Source organism: Rhea americana, unplaced genomic scaffold, assembly GCF_003343005.1.
Source record: "Rhea americana isolate MKP2758 unplaced genomic scaffold, rheAme1 scaffold_473, whole genome shotgun sequence".
NCBI lineage: Eukaryota > Metazoa > Chordata > Aves > Rheiformes > Rheidae > Rhea > Rhea americana.
In genome coordinates, this window is record NW_028186616.1 from 183926 (window position 1) to 197361 (window position 13436).

A 13436-nucleotide genomic window follows, 5' to 3' on the forward strand; every position below is an offset into this window, starting at 1 on the left:
TTTTTTTTTTTTTTTTTTTTTTAAGGAATGGTCACTGCAAAAAGATCTCTCCCAGTGACTGTACTTACTGCAGCCAAAACCAGTTTTAATTCAACAACACAAAGCCATCTGAACTCATACTGCCTTCTGCTCCAGATGGCTAACGCAAAGGAGCTCACTCAAAAGTCTCTCTCAGATAGACAATCCAATTGCACAGTCCCTTTTCAGTCTCATATTCAAACCCAAAGCACCCTGTAAGTTACAGAAACTGCCTCTAAGGCCCACTAGGCCTTACAAGGTTCCTAATCATTATACTTAGGATACTGGCTTCAAACCGAAAGAACTGAAATGTCAACTTGATAACAGTTAGGCAGAAAGACACCTGCAAGTGATGAAAATAACTACATCCCCTGCAAATGCAAGGACAGCTTGGTATCCTCTGCTAACTCCCTTTCTGTAGCAAAGGGCTTGGCATACCCAGCAAACTCCACACCAACACAGGCCCTGTTGGTTAAACAGACAGGCTTAGCATGGGAGCTACACCTGCAATGCAATTGGCTTTGTGAGCAATTTCAGACTCACAAGCCAGTTACTCCTGCTCCACAACACTGAGACGGTACACAATTTTTCTCCTTCTGGGCACTACTAGAGGCTGAAAGACACACACACACACACACACACACACACACACACACACACAGAGCACCATGATTAAAATCATGATTAAAGGCACAGCAAGAGCCATGATTAAAAAAGACTTTGTACCTGATCATATCATTTTTCTGTGACCACTGTGGGCTGCAAGCATCAGCACATTTGATACCTGCACAGAAAGATTGGAAAGCATTAAGAGAGAAATAAGAAGTCTACTTTCAATTGCAAGGAGACATACATGGGTCTCAGTTTACGAATGATAACACAAGAACTTCTAATAATGACTGGATGGTTAGGAAGTTTGAACTCTGGCAAGCATACCTCTTGAATACCACATGCAAATTTATGAGAAGAAAGCAGAAAATGTACTAAATTTTAAAGCCTAGATTGCATACTTGATCAAATTAGTGATTTTACAGTAACTGCAGACAGCTCCCAGCGCAGAAGCATAGCTTGTTTTGTGGTGCAAAGTGACAATCTTTCTCCAAATTTTAGTACCAATTCAGAAATAATTTCAAAACCCATACGATTGTGTAATAAAGTTACAGATTGTAAAAAGAACTGATTAACTATTATTTGAGTAACAAATATGAAAAAAATGATTAGGACAGTATTAAATGCATATACTTGAATATACGACATTATAACACAGTTCTTGCTACAAAAGAAAACAGTTTTTATCAGCAGACCAGTCTAACCAGCCTAATCTGCAGGAGACAACTAAGGTCACCTTAAGTAGTTATAGATCTTCAACATGCTAAAGAAGATACATAAAAGAACCTAACTTGATATAAACAATGGTATTGTGCCCATCCAGACAAGATCCAGTTAGCTTGTTCGGTTTGGAAGCTCTGTTGTCATGAAAATAGTTGAGTACAGCGTTAAAAAAGTACTAAAGAGTAACATATAATCCCATCCTTAAGTAAAATAAAAGGCACCTAAGGGTAAACAATTAATTTATTATATCCTACTACTGCAAACAGCCAGATACTAAGTTCACTACTGTGTGAGTGCAGAGTTATATCTACAGCATCACTAAGACAGTAATGGCTCTCAGGTGCAATTTTAACAAACCTTTTCACTCCAATAAAAGCCTTACAAAGCTGCTTCAACTAGTAACTACATATTTTTGTTTTTCTTTTCCTTTCCTTCCAGAAGCTTGTTTCATCCCAAGAACTGACATAAGCAATACCAGCATAAATGCTCTGACTCATTTTAAGTTCCTTACAAAGAGATACAGCTTGAAAACACAGTAGTACCAGGAAATCTCCTGCTTAAGTCTACCTATGAAATGGAGCAGATATGAATTACAGGGATACTCACTGTTTTTTAGTGTCATACATTGGTAGACGTCTTCTCCACGTCTTTGTTCTTCCAGGCGACTTGCAGTCATCACTGGTTCCTTAGAGTAGGCTTGAGTACTTTGATACAGGAAGAAACACAAGAGAAAAATAAGAATTTCTGTACATATGGGTATGCACTGATAACAAATAAAATACTTTAAGAAGAATACTGTTTCTTTCTACACTACAGAGTTGGAGAGTATAAATTAAAGAAATAGAAGCTTGCAACATAAAATTAGGTTGTTCAATTAATTCATTAACAGAAACATGCATCTCCCACACTGGTTTCATCACAAAATGCAAAAGGCATTCTATTAATGGACAGTTTACAGTCAAAAGTGTGGTTACTTTCAAATCACACACAACGAAGACATAGGAATCATTTTCTTTCTTTCTGGAATTTAAGAGACTAATAAGCCATAAAATTTGCTTCCTTTACTTCACCATCTTTTTTTTTTTTTTTTTTTTTTTTTAATGATATGGCGACCACTGATATCTATACTCTTTACATACACGAACATCTTACAAACATCTGGATTGCCCTGAAGAGGCCAATTTATTTTAGGGGACAAGATAGCATTCATTACACCAGTCATTGATAGAGCCTTAAATACTTTTCAGTCTATTTGTATGAGATTTGCAGGACTTCTAATCCCATTCAGTGGTCTCTCCTGGAACCTTTTAACTGCAACTGACAATGACGGGAACCATCTGCTATGGCAAGGTCTACTTTAGCAAGTAGTTTGGCTCAAAAGGAATTGATTTGCAAGGGAAATAGTTGGTACTAAGAGCACAATGTCCACAATATATGCATTTCAGGGATGTTTTACTCCAGCCTAGCTCTACTAGGACTTTAGGGACTAAATGCCCACTCACAGTTGGGGTGCATTAGATACACTCAATGAAAACACCTCCTTTAGCTTCGTCTGAAAGAAATCTATTTCACATGCTCCAAGAACACTCTGCAATATGAACCAAAGCACAGAAATTGATGACTGAGATATCAGATTCCAGAAATACTATCTTGATCCACCCTAAAATGCTAATGCAGGTGCACCATGAATGATTTGAAACACTGTTTCCCACATCATTTTCACGCAACAGAATGTTTAAACGCGCTATGCTGTTTTGATCTGAAGTTGTGTGTTTACTTGTTTTCTAGCTGTGAACTACCAAATGGAGAACCGGGCTCTAAGCTTATGGGAACAATCCACGTCTTGGAGCGTTTAAGAGAAACTGCAAAAAAGGATGGCATTTTCTATCATCTTACTAGGTATAAAGGCATGCTAGAATTTTAGCACTATTTTGGCATCAGCATTTTATACCAAAAAGCCCCCCTTCTGCACAGTTTTGAAGTATAACTATTTCACCAAGATAGTCCCCCCACCACTGGCATAGCTAATTTAGCCTCCTGACACAGCTATAAAGATACCAGTATACTTACAACTGGTACGTAAGAATCAAAACTACCCACAAGATCCCTTTTTTGGTTGCATTAAGCTCTGGAATTCTACATGCAGGACTGCAATGGCATTTTGTCAATTTTAAGTAAAGTGTGTGAAAAGGACTTGCAGGGTAGGGGGGAGGCAGAGGCAGAAATTTGGCATTTCCTGAGTTTATGTTAAGTTTCACATTTTCAAATAAAATAGGACTCCTGACCAAGGAAAAACTCAACAATTCCAAACAAGAGGAAGACAAATTCTTTTAAACAGTGCTATAATCAGTACTGTGGATTTTTATACTAGGAGTTATGCTACCAGAAACACTTACCAAAACTACATACTATCTTTCTTAATGCAAATACAACAAAGGAGTACCAGAATGAGAAATACACTCATACCAACTAACAAATCTTCACCTTTAGAATATACCTTCTTAGAATATTCATGCTTCAGCTTGTGGGGCAGGGAGGGCTGGGTTTTTTTTTTAGGTTAGAAATATTTTGTGGCCTTAAGCAACACTGTGGCGTATTATAAAATAGTTTGTCCCAACACCTGCCATGGGACACCATCCAGAATCCTGAGACTGTGAAAAATGAATTCCCCCCCCCCCCCGCCATGTACAACAACTAAAAAGTTGCTATTAAAAAGTTAGTGTTCCTTTTTCTGTAATTACTTGCATAAGTTTGTAGTCTGAGGAATAGGGCAGCTTCTAGGATACTTTTCCTTTACTAGTTTTAAGAGTTGTTTGTATTTCTCCTTTTCTCCTCTCTGGACATCCTAGCAGAAGGGAGAAAGAAAAAAAAACACACATTATAACCACTGCATATGAAGCAACATAATACCTGTAACACAAATTTGGTACAGACTGCACAGGTGTTCTCAGAATCCTATCAAAGTCTTCTGTTGTATTTTAGCAGGCATTCCCACACCCTCATTCCTCTTTAGGTATGGTCTACACTCTTTGCATAATAATTTTGGTTAGCATGCACTCTTGTCAATACACACAACTACCATGTTGCTGCGAGTCCCCAGGATGATATCTTAACCGTATGCTACAGCTTCTCCAATACTTTTTCAATATAAGCTAGGTTTATTAAATACTTTCCACCAGATACTGGGAGGAAAGGACAGGGAAGGGCTTCAGCTAAGTGCTATCAGCAATTTAGCCATTTACACCTGCACCATCCAGGTTGCTACATAAAGACAGCACTTGAGTTAGGTTAAGGACAAAATAGTGAAACTGTTCAGTCTTTTGGCAACCAAGGACTGCTCTATTCCAAAATCTTACATACATAAAGGCAAATAAAGAATTATACACTGACTTTCAAGAGTGTCCCTTCAATTTCATTAGCTACATCCATAGCACTGAATGTTACAAAATTAACCTCAGTGAAGATACAGTTTTGTTGCAACTATTAAGTTACCTAATTTCAAAAGACACCTTTGTCATCAAGCTTACCTCTTCAGCAGTACAAAAAGACCTCCCCATTTTGCCAGATTCTGACGTTGTGGATTCTAGCATAGTGTGCTCCCTAATGGGTGGCCTCAGCGTTAAGGCGTCTTCTAGGGTTGGTTTGATCTGGTGTTTGCCATTCCTGCTTGTGCTAAAAATACCAGTGCCAAAAGAAATAACATTCAGGTAAGTATCTCCTGATTAAAGATGCACCAACAACCATTTTGTTAAGAATGCACATTGATCATGATGGAGACAGACATGAGATGTTTGTGACTTTCAGATAAGACTTGCTATCATCAAATACCTAGTGGGAAAGCATGAGAAGTTCTGTGCAGAAAACTTCTCCAAGTAGACTGCTACTCTCATGGTCCATGCCCTGAGTCATTAGAGAAGATCAAATATCCATGCAGGTGTGTTATTCATGTCATCAGAACTTCAGGTGTTCTAAACGCCAGCATACTGAAGCATAGCTGCTGCTTTTCGCATCGTGGTAAGTACAAACTGGGACACAGACAAGACTACTAATCTAATTTTGAGACTGAGAGGCAAACTGTAAACATGCGAAATCACACCCTGACCCATTCCTTCCCTCTTCCAACTATTTCCAACTCTGAAGTAGTGTACAAGCAATTCTTCAACATTACCCAAACAGTAAGTTGAAACAAATGCAAAGTCAAGATCATACCTCTTATTAAATCATGAACTATTTTATGCTTAACGTCATACACTTAGCAGCAACTTTTTTTTTTCCTGTCAGACTATTCAGGAGCTTCTGACAAGCTTCCCTAGTCTGAACCTCTTCTTTTCAAGTTCTACACCTTCACCTACCACAGACCATTAATCTTGATTTAAATGAAAAGTTTTAACTTCGTTGGAAATAAAATAGCCGTAGACCCTGTATTATTGCAGCTTGAAGAAGTTCCAGAATACCTTGGAAAAAAGTAGGTGGACAGATACAAATGTCAGGCAACATACAAAGTTCAAGAACAAAAGTGAAAGACAATAAACCTTTAAGAGAAAAAGTCAAAGAAAACCAAAGGGTTTTTACCTCAAGCAAGGGATTGTCTTATGGGAAAGGGACAATGCCTCTTTATTCAAGTGAGCATTGGTTCCACAAGGCATTTTATCTATGAAAGAAGAGCACAAGCCACTAGTAAATACAAAAGGAAACTACAGTTTGTGTTTACAATGAAGAGCTTCACCAAAAATGAATTCTTTTCACTTTCTCTGTCACATCATAAAACTATTTCCACTAGGTTACTATGTTTACAGTAATTCCAGGTTATCATGCTGACAGCTAGAGAAATTTGGGCACACAAACTACTGTCAGCCTAAACTTGAAATAAAAAAGGATTATCAGAATCTACTATCTAAAATTAATGGATAGAACAATTTACTTCAGGCAAGCCAGGAAGAGACATATCAGAACTGCAGGACTACATCCAACACAGCTCTTGCACTTAATACCGAGATGACAAGACCAATGCCTGGCCCCAAAAAATCAAAAGCAATGCAAAGATGAAGGAAAGACAACAGATGTCATACTAAAGTACTCCTAAGTTTTACCTGCTGTCGCATCTACCGATGCTAGTACTACAAAAATCAGTATATAAACCTCAAGGTGGTGTCACACAATACACAAGGTAGGGTAAAAAGGAACAAGTAAATAACTTAATGTCAGCCTTACCAACTTGCAGCATTTCTATATCTTGTGCACAACCTCCTGGTCTATTGGGTAAATCGTTAGAAGCAATGGACTGAGTCTTGTGTAAAAAGATAAAAAAGTAACTGTGAGAGTATAATCTGAATGCAAACACACAATCCTCTTGAAATTTAAAATCAACTCTTTTATGATTCAGAGACTATAATTTACCAATTCAGATTGCAGCAGAATGTAGATCTCTGCAGGTCCTCTGACAAGTACACTTCTATTTTTTAGTACAGTAACTCATGCATACAGTGATTTTGTATACAGATTACAGAAGGAATATTCAGGTAAAACGATTTTTATCCAATTCTAAGCAATATTTCATCTAACTGAAAACTTCTGGATCATGAAGGTTTAGTGTGTTAAAACTGCATGTCATTCTTCAGGGAAAAATAATTAAAAACATCTCAAGTACATTAAAACAATGTGAGCTTATCACTGTTATATCACTGTCAGCACCTAAACATTCTGAAGTATGATAGATTAGTCCTCAAAAAATAAATTTTGTACAAATAAAGAGTTAGAGACTCTCTCAAAACCCAACCATTAGATGATGACAGTTTCTTATTCCTTTTATCCTAGTGGGGTAATAAAAAAATAAAATAACGATACACCTTTGAAAACTATGAAATCAAGCGATTCAAGGGTCACTTTCACAGAATCAAAGTCCTACAGAAATCTACTCATGAACTGGTAAATAATGCACCTATCAAAAAGAGGTTTTCCAGAGGAAAGTATGTAGTTTTTCCTGTGAGGTAATATGTTCTGATTCCTTAACTACAAACTTCAGGTGGGGGAAAGAGCAATAGCCTGCAAACACACTAAGGTATAAACTTGAACTAATATAAAGTGTATAGAAGACAGCAAACATTTAGCTCCTGAGTTACAAGTTCTAGAGTAGATTATTAAAACCTGAATGAGGCAAACCTAGCACACAAAAGCTGCCTGTTATAAATCGAAAAGAACAACCTAGAGCTGTGCAGCCTTACACCAGGCCCGACTTTAAGATGCACTAGGGAAAGCAGTTCATCTTGAACACATTCTCTCAAGATCATAACTACCTATTTGCAAAATCCTTGCTAACCTCTTCTGCAGACTCCGCGCTTGGAGCTGCATTGCTAACCAAAGCCTTCCAGTGTTTATTTGCTGCCTCGGCTGGAAACTTCACCACAGCAGAAACTTCTTCAACTCTTTCTTTAGGCTTACAGATGGCGTAACCTAAAAAACAAGAAAGACCATGTAAGAACATAATTAAAAAGAGGATTATGGCTTTAATGTAAATAGAAATTCATCTCCTCAATCCCACCTAGAGCACTATACTAATTTTAAGTTACCCACCTTACTGTTAACAGCAGTTGGTGGTGAGTTTTGGACTAGTCAGCTCACCTAGCATGTCCTCAGAACCAGGACTCAAAGACTAAGCCAGGAGCTTGCAGTCAGATTTGTAAGGACACTGTGCTTTGGGGAAGATTCGGTGTTTCTAGAAAAGCAGCACATGGTACAATTTCTATTCCTCATCCCCTCCATACATGCATGTACTGCTACAGTTTACTACACATTGCTCTTGACTAACTGAGAGAAGTTGTTCACTAAACTCTAGAAACCAAAGCTACTCAAGCCTTTTCTTTTCAGTATTAAAAAACCAGAAATATGCAACCCCTCAGATAGTATTTCCAAACATCAACAAGCCAAGATTGTCTAATAAAGCACTGTGTTAGAGATTAAATGATATAACACAAAAGCATTTGAAGATAAGAAAATGGCATTTAAGCAGACAAGGGCATAGATGATACCAGGTTCCTAGAAGCAGATTTGGGCTATTTACTAAGACTCGCAAATTGTTCCTGCTGAGGTTTGGTCATGCTGCTAAAAGCAGGAGCAATACATCAATTTGACATATTTGCAGCTGTTTTACAGTCTTAAACTGAGAAGTGCATTTGCAGTTCGGCAGTCCCTACCATTAAATGAGAGGTAGCATCCTTTGACAAGCAGTAACTGAAACCCTCCTCTTGGAACTCATGCTGGTGAAAGTCTCAAAGCCTAAAGAGCATCACTTTCTCCCTCTTTTTCAGTAAATACTGTCAAAGGGAATATTTCACCTCAAATTGTGACAAATGTAGTTGGTATCTAGATGTACCAACACGGCTGCAGGCAGTGGCATAATTTTAGCCCTGAACACTGTAATCTCTTTGCAGATGGGGTATCAAAGTCTCACCGAGGAGAGCAGCAATACCACTCCATTTCTCTCTGTCACTGCTGTCTTCTCCTATGCCTAACCTCTGCTGCATCTCCATCCTTTACTCAGCTCTCCTCTGAGAGACAACTCATCTTTTCCAAATTCACATGACAAACTTTTCAGATTCAGAATGAACTCAAACTAGTGTCTTCTGCTTTCATTTCAGAATTTTTTCCTAAAACTCATTAGCTGGCTACAATCAGAAATACCATTTCTCTCTGCCTGTCATCAGTTCAAAATAACATTCCTTAATATCCTGGATTCAAAATGGTTTCTCAAAATACAAAAGATACAGGTATTTTGAACTGACAGATCTATATCACCATAAATATAGATAGCAGGTAGCATACAACTTCAATCTAAAAATGCTCCCTGCTGCTCAAATGTACGCACTCATAGCCAGAAAACACCAAATGTAGTTCACACTGCTCTACTGATCTGGGGTATCCCCAATGGCTGTGGAAGTATTGTACCCTGCCATACTCACTCAACACAGATAACATCATATATAGGGCTAAGCCCCATGATGCATCCTCAGGCCCCTACTGCAGAGATGATCACAAGGAGAAAGGAACGGCTTGGAAAGCCAATTTCGATAATAATAATTAAGTACAAAAGCCAGAGTTTTCCAAGATACATGAAGCCTAAGAAAAAGGCATATTAATTACTTCTGTAATGTGTAATACCTGATTTTCGCTTTTTGGCTTGAGTCTGGTCAGGATCTTCCAGAGGTGACTGAATGCTGAGGAAAGAACATGTAGAACAGTGTTTTGCAACCACAGATAAGCTTCTAAGAAACTGAGTTCCCTTTACAGGGCCCAAACTTCCAAAATTAGCTTTCACGTCCTAAAGTTTTCCCCTCCAACCACCTCTGGGATCATGTCAGACAGAAATATGCGAAGGTCTCTTCAACTGCAGTTACTGCCACTGCTGCAGCATCTCTCATCAACATACCACACACCTCTCTCAAGCAACAGACCACTCGCAGGCAGCTACTTCTCTCATTACAGCATCTTGGACCACTTTCTCACGTGTTCCATTAGCATCTCCTTATACCACCCAATGTTTTATGTAGTATGTAAAGTTTGTCCTTGGGAAAGAGGCATACTAAAGATTACCAAATAATCTGAAGTCATACATAAACATATACATTAAGTGAACTGCAGAAAAAGAAAAGTCTAAGGACAACTAAGTAATTCCTTTTAAATGGTAATGCTCCCAAACTCAGCTGGTACCACCACTAACGGACTACCTTCCTCTTGTATCAGATGCACAAGAAATTCTTTGGAAAAAAAAAATATATATATATATATATATATATATATATATATATATATATATATATATATATGAAAGGTGCAGTTACGGACAGTAGTTAACACAGAAAATATTTACTATTGATACGCTTATAAAGGCAGGCAGAAAACATTGGGGAACAGGTATTAAATGCAAGTTTGATATTCCAGAAGGTAAAACACATCTCTGTTTTTGGAAGAGCTAAGTTTCATTCTGAGTTGGTCTTCACTGAAAACTTTCCAGCATTAATCTTGTAGCAGAGCTAAAGTATAATTAATCCTTCTCGGTGCTAAATGCTGAGCTAAGTGCAGTTTAAATACTTGGCTGTGGTAGCAACAACTGTTCTTCAATAGAAGTGCATCTTTCTCCAGTTTTAGCAGAGCACTAAACACCTGTGAGAGCACTGTTTTGTCCTTTTTTACTTTATCAGACACTTGGATGTTTTGAAATAGTTTGATCACAGGGCACGATTAATTATTTCTTAGTATTTCAGAAATAAATTAGGAAGTCCTTGATTTTCTAAAGTAGGCATGGTCACAGAACATAGGTAAAAGACAGAAGCTAGGGGGAAAAGAAATGAAAAGACAAGACAAGACAAGAATCTATGCTTAGCTACCTTCGTCTCCAACGTGAACAAGAGATTATGCTCTGTAATTACAATTCAGGTTTTACGAAAGGCCTGGGAGACAGGAACAAGGACATTGATGTCGTGTAATATATGAAACAAAAAAAAAAAAAAAGACCAAAAACATGAGTCATTTCAAACTGTTCTTCATGCAGGAATATGTTCATATCCTTCTCCTTGTTCTAGAGAAGACAGCACCCGTTTGTGGCCATCATTTTACTTTCTTCCTCACCAGCAACAGGAAAAGAATAAGGTATTAGGAAAGTGCAATAATGCTACATTTATGCATGTAAGCTTAGGCCCTGTTCTTTTCAAATCCCCTTCCCCATCCCGCAACAGCATAGAGAACAGTTCGTTAAGGTTTATAATTTAAATAAGTATATTCAAATTTTCATGGGTTAATCAAAGAAACTTGAACATGGCATTTTAGTAACGCTCTAAAATAGTAGCTATTGCGTATCTATTTTCTCCATGAGTTTCATCACCTCTAGCTTTTCCTCTTTCTACTCTGGGGAAAATGTCAAAAGGGTAGAAGTAGCAAAGAGAGCAACATTTTTGCCACTGTCACTGTTTTGTTACTTTCACAGTTCAACTACTGTTTTAGTTTTGAACTGCGAATGGGAGTTTTCCCAGCTCTTGATTTTTCTGCATCTATCATGCTAGCTGAAAACGCTCCTCTGTTCCACTTGAATTTTAATAAATACCATCTGCCTCAGTTGATATTTTTGCCTTAAATTTCCTTGAAGAGACTCATCAAGGTGATCTGACAATATCTTAGCCATTTTTTACAGCATCTCTCACTTAGTAATGTTTGAGAACTTGTTCGCAGCAGCAGGACAGCTTCTGAAGCCACCTAATGCAGTTTCACTTGCATCTTGTCCCACTTGCTTAGCACCAACATTTCCAGTGATCTGTTGGCAAACAGCATCTCCTAGTCAAACTAGGAAAAAAAGTCTGTAATATCTACAAAGGTGAATTCTTCAGTTTTGGATTTTGCTCTTTGTTTACTGCACAGTAGCTGTGAACAACCATTTATGCCATAACTGGCTCTTTCAAGCTGAACACATCTTCATTTTCACGTTCACTCTGAAACATGTGATATTAAGCACAGCCTCGAGAACCTCCTGGAGCAACAGTTCCTCACAGAGGAGGTGACTGCGCTCGGGAAACCATAGCACGCAGTCAGTACGCTCTCTCTCTTCAGGGAGACAGAGCTGCCAGACACACAAACAGCTCAGCCTTCAGCCACTGGCAGCTCTAGGGAGCCAGACAAAGGTTCTAGGTCACTTGGGAACATCAACAGTTACCACTTGTGACAGCATCCCTCCTTTTTCCACTCTGTACGCTTATACAAACCATACTAAGATGCTGTATTTATATACCCTGCCATGACACTCCCCCATCCAGCAAATCCCTACACATATGTACACTGTCCCCTCTACCCTCTTCCACTCCATCAGAACATAGACACTCCAAACCTCCACCCCTTTTCTTGTCTTCATACTCCCACTATGACAGAAAGTGAGACTGCAAAAGGATTCAGTGGAAACATCCAGCATCCAAGCCAATTTAGGCATCACATATGAAGTACCTGTGACAGTGAGAACAGTGACCTGCCATGAAGCACAGAAGGGCAGAAAGGGTAACAGTATGGGGCAAGAACAAGTGCTGCAGCTGGTCTGCTTCACCCTCTCCAGGGCCAGAGCAGAAAAGGATGATGGATAACACCCTAAAAATGCCCATCATGAGCCTTACTGCCCTAGAACTGAGTTTCTGAGCAGGCAAAGGGCCAAGATGAGCCCACGAACAACCAGAGGGACAGCAGTAGGAATGAGAAACCCCAAGAGATGAGACAAAACTGGAGCCGAGCTTACGATGCAATATAGCAATTAATTCAGCTTCCGCTCCCAGGTGAAACACCTCACTCCAGAGCAGAGGCCACCGAGGCTCGCCAGGCTCCAGCCGAGCTCCTGCTCCCTGGCAGCCAGGCCCCGCCGCGGAGGCCAAGGCGGCCGCGCCGGGCCCCGGCCGCCAGTGCGGGGCCGGGGAGCTGCGAGCGCCGCGAGCGGGCACCAGGCGGTGGCGGAGGCGACCGAGACGGGGCACGGGCTGCCGAGTCTGCGAGAGGGAGCCCCGGCCGCGCCGCCGCCCCACGGCGAGGAGGCGCGGGCGGCTCGCTGACCTGCGGTGCGGCCTCTTGCGCGGCGGCGGGGCCGGGAGCGGCGCGGCGCGGCGGGCGGCGGCGGCGAGGAGGGCGCCCAGGGCCCCCAGCAGCCATTGGTACATAGGCCCGGCCGCCGCGGCGGAAGTGCGTACATCCCGCGCGACAGGCCTTGCAGCTGTCCTATTGGCTCCCGCGGCGCGCGGCCTCCCGCCCCCACCCGACGGAGGCGGGCGAAGGAGAAGGGCGGGGCCAGGCGCGGCGCTCGGCGCACGCGCGCGGGCGCCGCTGCTCCCCGTGAGGCGGGGTGTGATGGCCGCAGGGGGGCGGGCCACGGCGGGTCTGGGCCCTCCGCGCAGGGAGGCGGGAGGAGGAGGAGGCGAAGAAATAAAAAATAAAATAAAATAAAATAAAATAAAATAGAACCCGAGCAACTCATGGGAGCTTTATTCGGTGTTTTCAGGCTTTTCCTGCTCTTTGATGCAGCTTTGGGAAACACCATGGTGCTCCTGGGCCTGATGCCCGAGGCCCTGTGT

At 40.6% G+C, this 13436-nt stretch overlaps 1 protein-coding gene across 6 annotated transcripts in view; it reads right to left on the reverse strand.

Moving 5' to 3' along the window:
* Window positions 1–13034, reverse strand: part of SENP2 (SUMO specific peptidase 2) — a 26900-nt gene extending 13866 nt beyond the window's left edge. For 2 of the 6 annotated variants that reach the window (XM_085316597.1, XM_085316599.1), the window contains exons 1-9: window positions 12922–13034; window positions 9505–9560; window positions 7667–7800; window positions 6562–6637; window positions 5923–6001; window positions 4878–5022; window positions 4092–4195; window positions 1957–2054; window positions 745–802 (exon numbers count right to left, since the gene is read on the reverse strand). In XM_085316597.1, coding sequence (XP_085172723.1) covers window positions 745–802; window positions 1957–2054; window positions 4092–4195; window positions 4878–5022; window positions 5923–6001; window positions 6562–6637; window positions 7667–7800; window positions 9505–9560; window positions 12922–13025 — 854 coding nt within the window. In that variant the 5' untranslated portion in view covers window positions 13026–13034. Of the gene's footprint in view, window positions 1–744; window positions 803–1956; window positions 2055–4091; window positions 4196–4877; window positions 5023–5922; window positions 6002–6561; window positions 6638–7666; window positions 7801–7920; window positions 8075–9504; window positions 9561–12330; window positions 12583–12921 lie in introns of those variants that run through there. The other 4 variants (XM_085316596.1, XM_085316600.1, XM_085316598.1 and 1 more) reach the window with 4 other exon arrangements.
* Between the last annotated feature and the right edge of the window lie 402 nt (window positions 13035–13436).